Raw genomic sequence first — 19,765 nt, forward strand, 5'->3', positions numbered from 1 at the left:
TTCACACCTATTTTGACAAATTCAGTTGTCACTCAAAGGGTTAAAAATCTTTCAAATGGAAAAATAACTGAGCTGCAGTAATCAGGCAGCCTGTAGCTTTTACATTGATGTACAGTATCATTATAAGTACTGTATTACTGTTGTATGTACAAATGTGTTTTGTGCAAATCTGGTTGCATGAGCTGGCTGCTCGCAGGTCCGAATCAGGCCCTTAGCCACAAGTCCACATTCATTCACTTCTCAGGTGACCAATCATTTGCAGACCCATAAAGGCTTGTATAAAGATAATATCATATATAGGAATCAAAACAACTTAAAAAAAAAACAGTGTGGCACCCACCCCTGGATCAACCAATATAATGTTTTGTTGCTTCTTGGTACTGTTGATGGGGTGTGCCATGGTAATAGTGAAAAGAAAAGTGATAAATAAATAGAATATTATTGTGGAACCAGAAATCCCAACCAGTGAGTGCACATTCACATGCACAGCTTGTGAAATCTGTATTTAGTAGTTACATAATATTTCTTTCTTTTCTTCTTTTCAGTTTCTTATATAGTGCACACATATTCCACAGCGCTTTACAGAGAATATATGAACATTCACATCAGTCCCTGCTCCAGTGGCGCTAACAGTCTATATTCCCTACCACATGAACACACACACACACATTATAGGGTTAATTTTGTTGGAAGCCAATTAACCTACCAGAATATTTTTGGATTGTGGGAGGAAACCGGAGTACCCGGAGGAAACCCACGCAAGCACGGGGAGAATATACAAACTACGCACAGTTAGAGCCATGGTGTGAATCGAACTCATGACCTCAGCGCTGTGAGGCAGTAATGCTAACCATTACACCCTCCGTACTGCCCCAGTATCCAGATAGAGAACAAACACCCACAACATAAACACAGTCTACAGTGTTATAAGAATAACACCCCAACAAAACTTTTTACAGTATCATCATCACATATCTTCACTGTATGTGTACACCAGAGTGTATATTTTGATCCATCGCACCCTATATCCTATATTTCAGTATACACACGTAAAACTGCATCCATAAGTAACATCAGCATTCCGACTGCATCTTTGCGGCCACCACTAAATGAGGACAGGGTGTATGACGTTCTATATCTGTTCTACATACAACTAAATTCCTCTAGCTCTCCACTGCTCTATCTCAATCCTCCACCTACCAATTATTTAGTTATAGACATGGCCAAACGAGAACAGAGTCAAAATGTCTGCGCACTAGATAACTAGATTCATGGAAATAATAGGTTCTCTAAAGTTGCTGCTCGGAAATAATAAGGAAAATGGAAATAATATTCCGAGTCGGAATATACAGTAAAACCTGGTAGGAAATGGCATGTTTATCTCCACCACCGTGACTAAGTTTGTGTCAAAAATTGTATTTTATTTTGTCAACTGAAGGCTATTAGTGTCAGTGTTTGCCAGGGTGTAATCTCTCTTTCATGCAACTGAGTGACACGTATTATCAGTGTGACAGCTTGAGATGAATATACGTGACTGGTTCTACTGTATAGCACAGCTTTCCCATACCGATTGTTATTGGGGAATAGACTTATCTCTGCCACAGCTATTTAAATAGACATTTTCCCAATTAGGTTCCTCACGCTACACAATATTGCATTACTTAAGCTGCTATTGGTACCTTCAAATGTTTCCTTTTTACTATATATACACTTATGGGTAGATTATGCTTCACTTATTCAATTAAGTGCTACTACCCCATTCTTTAGTCCCTGGGAAGTGCACAATGGGGCGCCAAGAGGGGAGAGGGGAGGGGGTACTACTTACCCAGGCCCAGATATGACAGAAGGGCCCAGTGGGTGTCCAGCTCTTCTCAACTCAACACATGCTGTGTGCTGGGCTGCAGTGTGGCCAGGGAGGTTCTTATAGTACTATTTTTTTCTGTATTTTTTTTTTTCAGGGTGCATGGTCATGCCTACTATGATTAGACCACGCCCTCAGAGAAGTACCTGGGCCCTGCCAGGCTGTCTGCTGCCCTGAGTGCACATAATGCCCACTCGGGTTTCATGCAAAGGGTAATCCATAGATGAAGGGCACTCAACACGCCTTAGACACAGGTTTATGAATCGGGAAATTTTCATAATCATTAAATAGCTTTTTCCCTTAAATCCGGGAGCTGAACACAGCACGTAGTTGAAACTGCACCTTAGTGGGGTAATTAAATAAAAGTTGGAATGTCAGAATGATATAAACCAGGCATGTCCAACGTTGGCCCTCCAGATGTTGTGAAACTACACATTCCAGCATGCTTTGCAATAGTTTTAGCATTCTCTAATAGCAAAACTGTAGCAAAGCATGCTGGGATGTGTAGTTTCACAACATCTGGAGGGCCAACGTTGGACATGCCTGATATAAACTGTTCAGACAGAGGACCTGATGTATCAAGCTTTAAAAAGTGATAAAGCGGAGTGTGATAAACAACCAGCCAATCAGCACCTACCTCTCATTTTTCAAACCCAGCCTATAACATGACAGCTGATTGGTTGGCTGTTTATCATTCTCCATTTTATCACTTTTTGAAGCTTGATTATATGGTTCATAGAGTAAGTCATTAAGAACATTATCTTTTTTGTTCAAAATGTTTTAGGCATTGAAATATCTCCTTGAAAAGGCTCCTTAGCTATAGGGATGGCAGTCCCCATAATTGTCATTGAGGACTACAGTGTGATCCCTATTTAGCAAACTCCATAGCGTAGCTTTCAACAGTTTGTCCTCACTGGCTAACCTTTATGCCTATGGAGGCATTCTCTCAGGAGAAGGATCTTATGATCCCTCTCCAGCACCCTCTGACTGGTACCAGTCTGGTAACTGACACTGTAGTGAGTCTTTTGAAAAAGCAAAAAATCCTGCAATATGTCCTGGGGTAATTCGCACAGACATCTGTTCTCACAACCTGTGTCCTGGCAGTTATATTTTAGTACATAACCAGGATAGTTTAAAAATAATAAAGCCACAATACACACAGACAGATCCATCTTAACAGCATTGTAGGCTATAAAATTATCAGAGCTGTGCGTACTCATCTGAAGGTATCCGGATGGTGGATGGACTGGGTTTAGGTCAGCAATACTATGGTCGACCACTAGGTCAACACCGTCTAGTTAGACGCCTATACTTGGTTGCCGGCATTTAGATAGGCAGTGACGATAGATCGAGAGGAGGAAGGGATTGACGGGAACCTGGTGGACAGTAGCAAGGTTGACTCAGGTTTTTCATATTTTTTGGGTTCTGGTCCACTTGGTTCCTACTCTATTATCAAAGTGGACATAGAGTGGGATTATAATAGTTTGCCGAGCATAGCAAGGCACTGCACCTGTGCACATTCACAGTATCCACAGGCACACCACGAACATTTGACACCAAAAAAAAAGATAAAGGACCCGTCTCGACCTTGCTACTGTCAAACAGGTTCCTTCCTCTCGTCGATCTCAACGCTGACGGTCGAGAATAGGAGTCTAGATGCCGTTGAACCCTAGTGGTCGAGTATGGTATTGTATACCTAAACCAGGTGGATCTGTTAATCCATAACCCATCTGAATTAGGGCAAGTAACTGTGTTAAGATGACTATAGAGGATGACCTGTTACTTAGGGCCAAAATGTAATAGGGTGAGAGAATCAGAAAGTGGGAGAGTTTTCCCATTTTTTAAAGCGGCAATCATTTACATGGCAAAATCAACCTTATTTTGCCATGTAAATGATTCACACCCTATTACATTTGGCCCTGTATTTTGCAATGCATGTCACGGCATTAGTTTATTAGATAAGTTGTGTAAGAACCTTACTCTTCCATCCCATGTAACATATAACAGCCAACTCTTGTTTGTTTGACTGATGGATATAATAACACAATCCATTGCTGTCTACTTGACTTAATTTTATTTCAGTTTATATACACTATATTTTGAATGTGTCCCTTTTTTATGTGAACTAGTCACCTTGGTGCAACCTGGTCACAGGAACACAGCAATGCAATTCCTATGGCGTGTGGTGCAGACTATACAGGGTACATTTCCAGCTGAACCCAGTTGCAAATGGGGGAGGTTAGGGGGTGCCATGAGGGAGGACGTTAAAGTACAAAGTCGAGCTATAAAAAGGGAGAACAAAGGTGGGAGGGGGAAGAGGGGAGGGACATATGAAGTGGGAGGTGAGAAGGCTGCAGGGCTGGTCTCAGAGGAGGGGCCAGCCCATAGTAACTAGCCATACATTGTATGTGCTGGAGCTGGTTGCAGGAAAGGGGAGGCCGGTGGGACATACATGGAGAATGGTTATGAGGAGGGATGAGGTGGAGAAGCCTGGAAAAGGGTATTATCTTCCTCCTTGCACCTATTATACAGTAGATATGCCTAGTTGTCTGGAGAACTTATTGCAATGTATTTGCAGCAATATCAATAGGTGGAGCATATATGCACTTGTTTCCCAGCCATTTGCACCTAACATTAGGGATGACCATTGTTGCCATTGCCATCAATAGCATACTGTAGTTCATCTGGCCATCGATAGTGGCATACTATGCTATGGATGACCATTGATGTTTTTACCTTTCGATGGTCATCCAATTTCTTTGACTGATCAAAACATGGGGGCGGGGCTTCATGAGTGTTGGAGGGGCGGAGCTATGCTCCATGTCCCAGCCCCTTGGGGGGGGGGGGGAATGTTCATTTATGCTTGACATCGATGGAGGGAAACCATCTGGTTCTCAATGGCAAAACTATTATACATCGGCCATAAACCATCAATGATTTCAAATCATCGATAGTAGATGGCTACCAGTACCTAACAAATGTCTGCTGCTGGCATACGTATAGGGGGTGAGAGTATCAGATGTGCCCACACACACGTGAAAATACACCTTTATTTTCATGCATCCAATTTCAGTCCAGCTCAGTATCAATCCCTACATGTAGATGTTTGTGTATATAATGTGCTTGCCTCTTCTACTTGAATATATAATACATTCTACAGAACACAAACATATGACACAAATGGGAACATTACAGTGGACATTAAAGTCAACCAACGGCAATAAAATAGCACAATATGTACAAACATGTATGCAAGATGTGATTTATGGACTTGCACCTGATCTTCATTAGGCCTCTTTGTCTTATGTGGAGTGTGATGACAGAGAGAATGGTCTGTGTCATCCTGCACAACTGACACATCTATGATGCATAAACCTGTTGTCAGCTGAAATAACTGTGATTTTCCTTACAGAGAATATGTGGCAGGTAACCAGTGTATAATGTATTCTTGCAGCTCCTATTCAGGTTAAGACAAGCCTACGGTGACTTTGGGGCTCATTCTGAGTTGGGCATATACATATTTGCTTAGCATACAAGCCATATATTTTTTATTATGCATGCACACACAAAAAAAAGTATATGCCAATATTCCAATATAGATTTACAGTAAAGGACTTATGCCACAGTATTCATGGAGAGATGGAAAGGGGGCCTGGATTATAAAACTGCCACCAGAGAGGCAGATGCCTGGTGAAATGATAAAGTTGAAGGTGATAACGCACCAGCCAATCAACCCCTGACTGCCATTTTTCAAAACCAGCCAGTAACTTGACAGTTAGGGGCTGATTGGCTGCTGCAATTAGCACCAGACATTTTATTACTTCCCCAGGCTTATTAAATCTACCCCAGAGTATGGTAAAATCTTGCTCTAATAATTCCAAACTGATGGAGATGCATATACAGTCTGTCTGCCATGGGCGAATCGGATTGTAAGCTTGTGAGCAGGGCCCTCCTACCTCTATGTCGGTTTGTTACTACCCAGTTTGTTTTATCACTGTTTCCAATAGTAAAGAGCGACGGAATATGCTGCGCTATATAAGAAACTGTAAATAAATAAATAGGACTGTTACAAGGGTGGATCAATAAGTACCTGTGTTTGAAGACAGGTGGCGTTGCTAAAGAAAGTTGGTATTACTATCGTGTACTACCATCTTTCAAACAACGCCATATCAGATTTCAAATTGATTCATAGGTTACTTTTGTTTTCCACCACGAAAATGCACCAGCTCCCTCATCCGGAATTGTTGTGGCCAAATTGCATGAGTTGCGCTATGAATTTTTTTTTTTTTGTCGCGAGCCACGGTTTCAGCTTAGGGAACAGAAAGAAGTCGTAGGGAGACAAGTCGGGTGGATGCATCAACAATTCATAGCACAATTCATGCAATTTGGCCACAACAGTTCTGGATGAGGGAGCTGGTGCATTGTCATGGTGGAAAGAAAAACTAACCTATGAATCAAACTGAAATTTGGTATGGCGTTTGGAAGATGATGGTACACGGCAGTAATACCAGCATTCCTCAGCAACGCCACCTGTCTTCAAACACAGGTACTTATTGATCCACCCTCGTACTAGCTCTGATTTCTTCATTAGCTTTCTTCATTACTCAAGCCGGCATTATATATTTTTGTTGATGTATTTCATCATATTTTAAAGTTACGGTTCTATTCATTTAGAATTCTTTTTTATTTATTTTTTATTTTCATTTTAACCAAACGTCATAGTGAATGCATTTTTTTCTATCAAAGTAAATGTTGGCAAACTTTTGTACATATGACCTGGTCCATCGGCTACAGCTATAGGTGTGTATGCATCAAGGGTTGCCTCTTGTCTCAGCACATTTGCATAAATATACTATGAGCGGTTTTCAAACTTATTTTTCTATGTATATGCGGTAAACTCAGCATGAGCCCATTTATCTTTGGAAAGAGTCAGAACGCTGCTTCTAAAAATACCTGCCGAGCAAGAACAAACAACTTTCCAGTGTGTTTATTCCTTACATTCTTATTAATATAATGCTGAAAATATTCCTTTATTACATGATTTGTCCTGCATTTCTTTTCTGTTTTTGATTACTTTCTTCCTCTGTTGTCACTTTACCCTTATTTCTTTTATATCCTTGTAACTGCCTTGTAGCAATGTCTTTCCTTCCCACCCTTCCCCATTCTCCTAACACCTTTCCCTTACTCCTCCGCCTCACTGTCTCACTCTCTGCTGCTCTGATCTGCAGAGTTCTGGTCAAACGGACCTATATGTCCAGTATGCTGAGCTGGACACTTCTGCCCTGGCGTCACCTCCCGCTCCTGGGAGCTCCATCCACGCCAGCGGAGACCCTGTCGAGTACGCAACTATCCAGCCTCACTTACGCTAAAGCATGCAACCTAGGCCTTTTCCCTCAGCCTGGCCTCAAGGTACTCTGCTCCCTCTGCTCAGTATTGATCAGCACATCACTGTGATGTCACATCTCTCCTACCCATTCTTCCTTCTGGTTATGTCCTGCATGAACCATCCTGCCTACATGCTTGTGTCCTTAGCAACAGCATTTTTAGTAACCTAGGTGTATATTTACTAAGATGTTAGTTCTATTGAAGAAGGGATGTTGCCCATAGCAACCAATCAGAATCTAATTTGATTTGTATTTATTTAGCACCTTCTGGAATATAATAGATATAATCTGATTGGTTGCCCATAGCCACATCCCATCAATAGAACTTGCATCCTAGTAAATAACCCCTTTAGACTCACTTTATCTCATTAGCGGCATTTGTGTAATCATTTATTATCATGAAAGTAGGTGTTTTGCAAGCATTCCGAAGACCATTCTCATTGTCATTGGGCTGAAAGAGATCACGGGATTGTTATAACATGTGGATATACTGTAATGACTATTTTGCACCTAGTGGTAGTTAAACATGGCACTGAGGCACGTTCTAGATTCTAAAGGTAAGTGTGCAATCGAATGGATATCTCCTGACTTCATCTTCTTGTCATAGAGATTCTTTAGGGGTGTAAACAATTGTTGGAAAATTCTGAAACCACAAGGATGTGATCAGTCTTATATAGTTATATTGATGCTTTCCATCAAGGAGACAAAATAGATCATTTTCGGGGTCTGCATAAAGAAGGGGGATGATAAGGATGCCAGTATAGCCTATGGGTCAGTGGGTCTACCTTGTTTGTTGCTAGGCAGGGGTTAAAGTGGGGTGGAACTTGGTGGCACTGAGCTCCACCACCTGTAATGGTAGGGGGAACTCAGTTGCACCTCCACCACAGTCCTGCACAATAATTACAACAGAAAAGCCTGTCTCAGTTGCTTCTTTTTCCTGGCACGGCGTATGTGATGTCATGCCATCTCTGTCGCTGAAGGTAACAAGAGAGGAAGCTGCAGGAGGACAGAGATAGATAAGTGTATAAAAGACACTCACTGTGGACATTTTGTGAAAGGGGTACTACTGCTGTGGGCATTATATGTATAAGCAATACTGCTGTGGGCATTATTTGTAAGCGACATTGTGTGGCATACATGTATAAGGCATACTATTGTGAACAAGGGGCATGCTATGTGTCATAACATGAATAAGAGGCACTACTTAATGGTGTAATATGAATCAAGGTCACTACATGTGGTGTAATCTGAATATGATTGTGCTACTGTGTGGCATAATTTGAATTGGGGGTCCTAGTATGAGGTCAATGTCCCTTTACAGAGTATAGAAGGTAGGGCATACATTTTGTAGTTTACAAGGGGTGCTGAAAACCCTGGCCCTGGCACAGGTTCCTTCTATTGGATGTAGTGGAGGGGAGGGGGTCGGTAGCAAGGTAAATGTGTTCCACCACCTCTCCAGGACCACTTTAAGCACTGTTGCTAAGATTTGTGCCACTAGAGGCAGCAGTGGTAGTGACCAGAATAAAAATGGGGCAGATGGAACGTCAGCAGGCCTGCACGTAGCAATAGGCCCATTGTCATGATGGCAAGATGATGATGACTAGCTGCCAGCTTGGAAAACCTTTGGCTGTAGAATGTAATATTACATTAGTATTTCTAGTTTCCAGAAAAAATTATGTTGTATTTCTGCTTTGACATATTTAGGAGACGCTGGGGCTGATAGTGTAGGGGGTGTACACGCCCACATGGTTCTGGTCACATGGTTCTGGCCTCCCCTTCTCATTCTAGACCAGTGACAGCTGCTGCCCATTGGCTGCAGTACAGACCACACATAGCATGAGGAATTGGTGGGGGACGGTTAACACATATAAACATTCCTCTAATATTATATGTAAAATGTGTGGCTGTCTGACCCCTGAAAAAAACTTGCATACCTTATTGGATTAGCGCAGGTATGAGTGCTCCCAATACATGGGGTATCCAATAGAAAAAATGTCTGCCACCCCTGACTCGGGTAGAGCCAATCACTAGGCTTGCCCTTCCTGTGTAATCTAGTAATACAAAAATATTCATTCATGCCGTTACAGGAAATATTCACGAAGCGGCGGCTTAACACCGTATTTGAGTGGAGCTTTAACTTGTAATCTCTAACCCGCCGTGAAGTGTCGACTTGTAAATACAGCACCGTATGATCCTATCATATAAGTGTACCGGACAATTTTGAGTTATTTTGAAGTAATTTTTCTTTTCTTGTATAAGATTTTGAACTTCTTTAGAAATATGTACCAGTTGCTCAACTGTTTATAATTCAAGTGTTATTAGTAAAAGCTGTAAACACTTACTGTAATTACATAGAAGAGTCCTTTCCTACACAGCCTGTAATTGTACGGAGCTTGTCTAGCTATGTTGGTATGGGAAACAATCTCATGTCAATATGCTAAATTATCATAAGAAAAAATGGCACTTTTCCAGATGGAACGTCACCGACTAAATCTCTTCTCCTTTGCTAACAGAAGATGGCATTTCTGAATTTCAGGGGGGGGGGGGGGGGATTCAATTGGGAGTGAGGTTTTGTGAGGTAAACAAAAAACTTGCGTTCCTTGCACCCCATATTGGATTAGGGCAGGTATGAGTGCTCCAGATATATGTGGCGTCCAATAAAACATATGGTTGCATGGTTTTCTTCACTGAAAACTCATGTGCACTCCGCACCTTACACCCATTATATAGTAGATACTGTATGCCTATGCATGCCAACAATTAAGATACACATTTAGCCACTACAACAAGCATCATAACCACTAGATTGCACCTTGTTAATAAATATCATAAGCCAGTGGTTCTCAAATTGTGTGCCGTGGCACCCAGGGGTGGATTGGGGACTTGCACGGGTGCCCTGGATTGGTGGTTCATGACTGATTCAAAATTAAAATTATTTATGGCCAATGTTATAGGAAAATTGTGGACAAACAGAAGTGAATTCTGTCCATTATCACATAACTGACACTAATCGGGCATACACACCGGGCGATTTAAGCCCCATTTCAAATCGATCCAGATCGCTTAGCAATAAAGCACAAATTGCTGTTTGTGTACCCCATAGCAATAGCAGACAACCTACCCCCCCCCCCCCAATCCAGGGGTGCCTATGAAAGCTGTCAGCTGGATGATGGGAAAGTACATATTAAGCCTCCCCATATGGTCCAGGGATGAAGTAAAAACCAGAATGGTCCGGACCATACCAGGAGGCTGTAATCTGTCCTTCCCCAACTCCCAGGTGATAGCTGTCACTGGCTCCCTCCTGTCAGGCACATGCCCAGAATCCACACTACAAGCTACAGAATGGCAGTTTGATGAATGGAGCCTTTCCATTCTGGCGTTCCGGGGTCTGGTCCGGTTCTTTCTGAACTAGACATCAGTGACCACCATACTGGAAGTCTGTTTTATAAACTAGCCATCTTGACAAGCATCCTAACCAATAGATAGCAGGTTTGTACTATAGTATACCCTGGAATTAGATCTGTTTAGTATACTATATACAACAATTGGATATTTTTAAATTCTCTCTATTACAGATAAATATACAATAACAGAAGAATGAGAGTGAGGTTAAATGTGAGTCCCTACTTATCTGGCTTGAAAGGGGGGGGGGGGTTGACCTTAGTCTTCTAATAAAGAACCTGATGACTTTTAAAAGTAGGAAGGTTGGGAACAGAGCAGCGTGTTGGACATACTGTATACTTAAGTGTCAAGAGTTTTTAATTTAACATGCGGTCCGGGCTATTAAAGATGACAGCACGCACTTAGCCAGGGTGCCCAGAAAGCTCCTGATTCAATATGGCACCAGAAGACGTTAGCACGCATGAAGGAATAATCGCCTACAGATTGTTATTAGAACAGTAGACGCAATCTATACATATTTATAGCTATTATCTAGCTTGGCTTTTTAGGGGAAGCAGTGTGAATTGATTCTGCTGTACACGGTAATGCCTTCAGTCTTTCTATCTCTAAATTCACGCAGGGATTTAGGGAAAAGGATTTCTGCAAAGTGCCTCGAAAAGCATATTGGAATTATTTATGAGCTGCACTGTAGTACGCTGTGCAAACATCGACCAGGTTCACGGCTATTCATCATTTTTATCTGAATACCGATATTATTAATGTAACAATTGTCTAAGGAGTAAAGGAAAATAATTTCTGCTAACATTGGTCTTGCTCTTTACATTTTTTCCCCAGATGTAATCATTTTTCTTGTAGCCTGCTGAATTTTTACACCCCCCCCCCCCCCCCCCCCCCCCCCCGTGTTTTTACCGTTTCTATACTAGATTCTGTTGGAGACAAACATTTTGATTAGAAATAAATTATTTTTATGCTTTTCAAATATTGGGGCTGGAAAGTAGGTAATACTAGATGGCAATCAGAACCAAAGCCAGAACTACTCCTTTATAGACTGACCCATCATTGCTCAGGCTAAAGGTGCATGCACGCTGAGTAATTTTCGCCCCTCCAAGCGATTTTCCCCTGGTTCTGTGGCTTTCCATAGTATTACGCTATGGAAAGCCTTCCATCCCGTCACTCATCTGGGTATGGGGGGGGGGATGCTGGCAGCGGCGGACAAGATGGCGTTGTGTAAGCTGCTGCTGCTCACCCGGTGCCGCCCTCCCTGCCTCAATCCGACATCTTTCCATGTCAAATTAATATTGTCATGGCTAAATCCTTTCGGTTTTGGCCGTGTTTCTGTCAAAAGCAGGTGGCTTAGCGGCTATTCCGTCACTCCACCTGGTTTTCGGCAGGTCAGAACATTTCGAACTGTTGAATAAAAAACAGCTAGCATTGAATCGATCTATTCATGTCAAAAACTGACATCTTTTTCGTCAAGATGGCAGTTTCCACATCAACTGTATATGCTGTGGTATAAAAAGATACATTCAGAGGGCCCACATTCAGAATGTTAACATGGATTTTAAGTTGGCGACCAATATGGCGACCTTCATAAAGTCTCTAGTTTATTATCATGTAGCAATTGTGCAAAGTACCAATTATTGGTACTTGGTGCATGCTCAGGACCGGTTCTCTGTGTGCGTGAACGGGTTCTGTTATGTTGGAAGAAGGACGACGGCAGACTGTCAGTGATGGAGAGTCTGCTACAATCTGCGAGGCAGGGAGCGGGCGATGGCTTCCGTTTGTGAAAACGGAGGTGTGTCACCAATAGGGGAGGCTCCAGAGGGCGGCTGCAGTACAGTTCAAAATGTAAATAGCGGAGTCACAGCAACTGCCACCAAAGGCCATTCCAGACTGACTTATACCCCTTTCACACCAGAAGCAAATTCCCAGGTTAAAGATTTTCAACCTGGGAATTTGCTGAAAAACCCAGGTTTTTCTTTGGTGTGAAAGGGTCAACAGGGGTCTTAAATCCCTGCACTCCGACCCTGCTCTGACCAGGGGTGGAGTGCCTGGATTTAAGACCCATGTTGACCCTTTCGCACCACAGAAAACTTGGGTTTTTCAGCAAATGCTTTAACCCGGGAATTTGCTTCTGGTGTGAATTAGAGCCAGGCTTTACCCGTCAAAATGACCCGGCACTCAAAAATGCCAGGTACTTTCTGGGTGGCCTGTGTGAAAGGGGGATTTCTGGAAGTGGGTGTTGCTACCCTATTTGTGTTTTGGCATGTGCTGCAGCACCTCCTCTGTAGCTGTCACTGGTCACCACCATGTGGGGTAGGAAGATGCCATGGATCTTTGTTGGATGGAGATTTCCTATCCTCTGTGATGGGTGGCCGCCCACTGGTGAGTGATCTGATTCTGCATCCCAGGATGCAGTCTGCTCTGGTCACTACTGCAGCAGGAGGTGTCTGCCTGTAACAGATACCCCCTGCTACATTACTGTAGAGCGCTATCACACTAGCACCTCAAATCACATATATATATTATGCCCAATGTCAACATTTCCTATGCTGGCAGCAAAATGTTGACATACAGTTTGTTGCATATTTTATATTAAAACTCATCCTAATCCTTACTTTAACCCTAAACCTAACACTAAAAATAAGCAAAGACTGAATGTCAACATTCTGGGGTCAACATGGTAAATGGCGATATTATGACCATGTCAATATTTTTAAATATATTTTGAATAATGGTAATAATGTCTATTTATTACAGTTGATTTTATTGTTCGCAGGGATATACTGAATGTGTACTGTACAATCACATCCTATACATATATAAGGCTAACTACTCCTCACCTTTCTGAGGTGAGGTACCACCAATGACCACTGGGGTTCACTCAACTGGCTAAATTACTCCTTTGTGTGCTAAAAGATGTCATAACAGAAAGGGAAATACATTTTTGCATGGACACTGATCTGTTTCAAACTTTCTGGATATGGAGAGAGGGAGCTGTGAAGACAGAGATTGGAGGTAGGAGCAGATAGGGACTGGGGGTGGGGTGGAGAGGTGTGGGCTAAAAACTGTCACAGCTCAAAGTGAAACTACATTGCAGAAGCCGTCATTTTAAATAGTAAGAGATTAGTTTTTCAGTAATAAGATTTGTAGTTTTTTATTAGAAATATAAGCAATGCAACCACACCAGATTTTCGAACTATATAACTTAAAGACCAGAAGTCTGGACAGCAGTGTGCTGACCAGAGAGTGTCACTGCTTGCCAGTATGCGACAACCCCAGTTCTGAAGGTAAATGACGCATACAGAGAATAGCTGTATACATTATCTGCTAAGGGTGACTTGACACAGTGACTGACAAAATGAAAGTGCTTACTCGCAGCAAGAAAGTAGGACATCGCACAGTCATCACCTCTGCCGCAGAGATTTCAAGCACAAAGTGATGCCAACAAAAATAAATTACAGGCATAACAAAGGGGCCATTGGCAAATACATGCTTACCTTTCATAAACTGAGAATTTATGTTTCCATACAACTTTTCTTTCAACACACAGTTAGGCCTTATCCCCACTTGCATTAAATGATATGCATCTGATCCTTTGTTTCCAGTGGTGGATCCAGGGGTGGGGCAGCAGCACAGTTCAAATTTGAAATGGGGAGTGCCAGTGAGTCAGTTGGATACAGTAGTTGGTGCAGTTGTTGTGCTGCAGCCCCACCTCTGGAGCTACAACTGCTTAACTGCATAAGCACTCACATATTATCTACACGGCTGAATTGCATGAGAATACAATTGCTTCACGTGATTCTGATTTATTGTACAGTTCAGTTTTCAGTGGCCTGTATGTATATTAACAGGGATGATAAGTGGGAATAGGGGTGGGCACTGTCTTGGCCCTGCTTGCCAGGGAGTCAGAACCACACCTCACTGATTGAAGATGTAACGTGCCCTCAGGGGACGTGATCACCAAAGCGGTCACCCAAATTAACAATGGAACTTGGCTATGTTCCCCTGTAGTACCAGAGACTGGATGAGATGAATACCAGGCCAGAAACAAGAAATCAGGTAGTATCAGTGTTGGAGCATTCTGACACAACAGAAATGTTCCCCTGTAGGAGCCCTGTGTGGGGAGGGGAACCAATGCTAAAGAAAAGCCAGTACAGAATACAAGGTCCAGCAATAAATGGGGGAAGGGAGGATTAATGAGGACAAATTCTTGTCTCAGCGCATCCGGGATGAGTTCTCGCCACTGTAACATATGTTACTCAGAGTTGTCAATCATTTTTTGGGATCTTGGCGGCAAAACTCTCTTATTAACCACAACCAAAGTTTTCAGCAGCTAACAACCACTATGTTAGCAATCTATACAAATGTCCTTATAATAAACCCATGTTAGCATTCCAGTACATCAGACACTGGGCAAGATGTACTAAGTCTTGAAAAGTAGAGTGATGAACCACTAACCTATCAGCTCATGACATTTTCCAGACCCAGCCTGTGACATGGAAGTTAGGAGCTGATTGGCTGGTCTGTTATCATTCTTCATTTTATCACTTTTCAAGCTTAGTACATCTAGCCCAAAATGTGGCGGAAGTCCCATACACACTAGGCAACCCTGCCAACGCCAATATCGGCTGTGGCAGGGACCCAGTGGGGGTGTTGAGGGGGAGAGGTCTAAAGGATGCGCGTGAGTGCACATCGTTAACGATATTGCGTGTACAAACTAGAAGATAAAGTGAAAGATATCTTTTAGTATGTATGGGGCTTTACAAATCATGCAAACTCAGATACGATGGTAGGCAGGGCATCTATACAAAACCTATTAACAATTTAATTTGTGTAAGTTGCCCATTAAATAAGGTTATCACGTCTTCATATAGAATGATCTATTAAAAGGAATGCAATGACCAAATAGCTTGCCAATGATGATAATTACTGACTCCATTCATATTTCTATATACTAGTAGAGATGACGTAAAACTTATTTTAGTTTTTATAACCGGACATTACAATCATACTAAGCACCTTCTCTTCTCCCCTGCAGATGTTTGATGAACGTTGCCCAGAATTACCCGAAGCCCGAGAGTTCCTGAACACCCGCTGCTCCCATGAAGAGAACTACTTAGATCAATTACATCCTGGCTACGTTCCCCTCTCATTCTTCATGCAGGACTCCCTTCCCCGACAGCCACCACCAGAGTCCACCTTCTGCTATCCCCCGGCTGGCTCCCGGGCACCATATGTGTGTCCCAAAGAGCAGTATGTTTGAAGCTGCTCCTTTTCAAGAGCCTGCACGCCAAAACCAAATGGCCCAATACCATTCCAGTTTAACCGCCGTACTTTCCTTATATGCTACCCTTTGTCAAAGCCCGCCCTCCTTCACGTGTCGCTCTGATGGCGGCAAACTGCCAGAGGTGGGCTTGCCTTTTCGTTTTATGTCTGAGGATGAACTTGTGTTGTTCTGAGTTGAAATACCAGAGGTGTGGATGGATGTGTAACTAATATTAGAGTCAGTGTTAGAGATTCCGGTGGTTTACTCAAAGGCCGGTACGTTCTGTTACAAAGAAAAACCCATTAAGGTGTAATAAAAAAAACCAAGGTAATTTCCCAAACTACAATCCTATTTGATTATAGTACTGGGTTATCTATAATGGTTGCAGGGTGTTGGTTCAAGGGTGCCCACACTCCACACACACCCTGCACACCTAAAATAACAGTATATTTTTCGGTTTGTTAGCCTGGTGATGGCTGCAGAAATCAAAGGGAAAATTGCCGCCAGGGCCATTTTCACAGTGATTTGCACTAGGAAGCAAGGAAGTGGAAGCCATGTTCCCGGGGACCTGAGCATGTACAGTAGTAGACTCTGGCACAAAGAAGGGGCCCAGCATGGAGGCTAAACACAGGTCTTCTCCTCTCTTGAACTGCCCCAAGGTTAGAGTGAAGTGTTAGGGGTGCATTTTTCTGTGCATGGCCTCGACATCTACTTACTGCCATTGGCTAATGCAACTATCCTCCTGTCTCTGAGGACCTTACATCTTCATACAGAGAGCAGCACTGACCACTGTTCTATGTCCGCAGCCCCAGCTGTCATTGTTAGAATTGGCAGTTGCCCTAGTAACAGATGTCCCAACTTGGTCCAAAAAAGAAGCATGGAATTCTGCCTACACAGTGGCGTAAGTTGGTTCCAGTGGCCCGGAGGCAAGATAAAAATTGATGCCCCCCCCACACTTTATATAAATATACTGTATGTTATGTATATTATGTTGAAAATAACAAGAGTTTGACGTCTATAGTCCTGTTAGGAGGGGGATTCAGCCACAGAACCATTATAGACGGCTTTCAATTAAGTGATTCAAGCATGCAGGGTAGGAGAGGTGCCCCCTTGGGAGCAGGAGCCCGGCGGCAGATGACTCCATTGCCTCCCAGAGTTCTGCCTCTGTGCCTACACATACATATGTTCTGTGCGATCACATGGTCACAGCCCAGAAATGCTCATTTTCCCTATAGAGGGACTGATTCATGTTCTACGCACATCCCTACACAGGTGTAATTTCTACAGACTTGCGTATTATTACAAAGTAAGCTGCCACCCAGAGAAGACTATAGACTCCACCAGAGCCATTGCAAAGTCTTCAGCAACTGTGTATACACATACTGTACACAGCGTTGGCGCACTAACGAGTAGCATCAACCCTCCGGAGTAAGTCTATGGTCGCGCAGACGGGCCGCAGCACTAGCGATGCTGGCCCCATGTTTCCTTGAATACATGATCGCAGTTGAACCAAAAAAGGGTCCATGACGCGACTGCATTTTTGCTGCCAATCCCCATCATCTCCGCAAAATGGTCCTTTCCTGCCAATCATTCTGAACTGAAGTTCTCCCTATAAGCATAATTGCAAAAGTACTTTGGGGTGTGCGCAGTGTGATCGTGGCACATGCACAGTCTACCGATAACCATGGTGGTGTAACCATTGGCATTACATACAAATCGGAATTAGGCGCAGATTGTCTTCTTAGTGGACGGATCAAGCCATTTGCTCTCTCAGTCGATGTAGTCTGTGGTGTACAAGCAATTTGCAGACCACCGATAGATCCTAATCTGACTCAGAAGCAGTCCCTTGGTATGTACTGTAGCTGAACCCTTTGGGGGGGGGGGGAGCCTATATTATATTTTGCCTGATTCTCCGAACCCTTGTCATTGTAGCCATTAAACACCTGAGTGCTAGACTGAACCTTAATGCATCTGTGTGAGGGAAACTAATGTATTATGTTTTAGTGCAGGTGGAAGCATTGAAATGATGTTAAAAAGCTTTATAAAACTGCCGTGATTAGCCGCCGAAATATTAAACAAGGAAAAGATGTAATTCTATGTAAGAAAAAAGTTCCAATTCCTTTTTGGCTCGCCAATGCACACAAATAGTTTTCCATATATATTTCTTCAAGATAATGATTTTTACAAAGAACTAAACGTGACATAGAAATGAAGATGTAAAACAATGTGTCTGCAAATGTATCACTTACGCCTGATTCAGAGCTGCACGATGCTGTCTCTGCTGTAGCGATAGTTGCTGGAGTTGCGGCAGCGATAATATTCAAATGCCAGGTTCAGATTTCCTGTTCTGTTATAACATACACCGGAATGTGCATGCATCAGGATACCCATCATCACTGCCGGGGATTCTGGATAATCCACCATTGGTGCACCATCAGGTCTACCGCATGGTTGCCTACTTTTAAGTCACCACTTAAGGCCCAGAGAGAAGCTACAGCTTACCATTGGGGGGGGGTGCGGGGTGCACAGGGCTGTCAGTTACTAGGCCCCACCCCCTGTTGGGTTTGTGACGGGGCGGGAATTTTCATGTTTGCGATCACTTCAGACCACCTCCTAGTCACCGCCCGGGAACACCAATGGTTTTGCCTCCCCATATACAACAGCATACTTGTTTGTGCACGCTGGGTAATGCATGCGCCATAGGGGTTTTCTTTGCAGCAGGAAATAATCACTCAACTACAGATGGAACACGTTCATCGTTTCCACGGCAATCGCCTTGTGTGACTTCAATAGCGAATGATGCGATTGCCACAATCTATTTAGCTCCTGCCGCTCATAGAAATGCATTGAGCACTGATATCGCTGCATGGCAATTGTGTGTCGTGGGTGCACATTGAGCTTGACAAACGGGCACAACTGGTCGGATCATGGCAACAATTACCATGGCTACATCTGTATTCAATCAACGGCATTGCAGGCGGTTAGCGTGCACCCCTGAATCAGGACCTAAGGTCATACTTCTCAATCCTGGGTGCAAGATGACTACTGTATTATTTTCTGCTGTTTATTTCTATATGTAAATTATATGAGAATAAATACAGTTTTATCAGACTACTGTATGAGCGCTATGATGCCAATACTTGTTGTGATGTCCATAAATCTGATTAATGTTTCTCTTGCTGGACAAAAAAAAACAAAATAGAGGAGACCATTGGTGGATCCAGAGGTGGGGCAGCAGTAAAGTCCTGAATTTCAATAGAGGAGCCAGACCAACTGCCACCCCAAACACTGCCAAACTTCGCCAGCCGCTACTTACACCAACTGTGTAGCTCCTCTATTTGAATTCAGGACTGTGCTGTAGCGGAACCTCTGGAGCCATCACTGGAGGTGACTATTATTTTGGTTGGGAAGATTGACAGATTTGAATAAACAGGTGAAGAATGTTTGAAGTATACAGACAGGAGCTGTCAGCATAGAAAGAGGGGTACACATAGGCATTATACAAAGAGGGGACAACAACAGAACTAAAAAGCAAAAGTAACAAAAAGTCAACACACTAAAAAAAAATAGAAAAAACTGCAATGCATATACAACATATATTGATCAAAATATATACATTTTATAAGAACATGTACATACCCTGTTGAACACATGAGAGTATTATGGGAGTATTCTGCAAATAAAAAAAAATTGTGCTGACTACCGGATCAAACTTGTAAGAATGATTAATTGTTCTTCTGAAACTCCATGGTGACTGATTACTGTAATACTACTATATATGTGATATATGTCCGTCAGAAGACTGGTGCCGGAATCCGATTCCAAACACCCTTGAGAGATTCCTGACAC

At 42.8% G+C, this 19,765-nt stretch overlaps 1 protein-coding gene across 5 annotated transcripts in view; it reads left to right on the forward strand.

The window, feature by feature from the left end:
• The window catches only part of NECTIN1 (nectin cell adhesion molecule 1), a 173,446-nt gene extending 154,419 nt beyond the window's left edge, over positions 1–19,027 (forward strand). For 2 of the 5 annotated variants that reach the window (XM_083163065.1, XM_083163068.1), the window contains one exon: positions 15,689–19,027. In XM_083163065.1, coding sequence (XP_083019191.1) covers positions 15,689–15,913 — 225 coding nt within the window. In that variant the 3' untranslated portion in view covers positions 15,914–19,027. Of the gene's footprint in view, positions 1–7,089; positions 7,271–15,688 lie in introns of all 5 variants that reach the window. The other 3 variants (XM_083163064.1, XM_083163067.1, XM_083163069.1) reach the window with 3 other exon arrangements.
• Positions 19,028–19,765: the final 738 nt, after the last annotated feature.

Source organism: Crinia signifera, chromosome 19 (genome assembly GCF_055691185.1).
Source record: "Crinia signifera chromosome 19, ASM5569118v1, whole genome shotgun sequence".
In the NCBI taxonomy this organism is placed as follows: domain Eukaryota; kingdom Metazoa; phylum Chordata; class Amphibia; order Anura; family Myobatrachidae; genus Crinia; species Crinia signifera.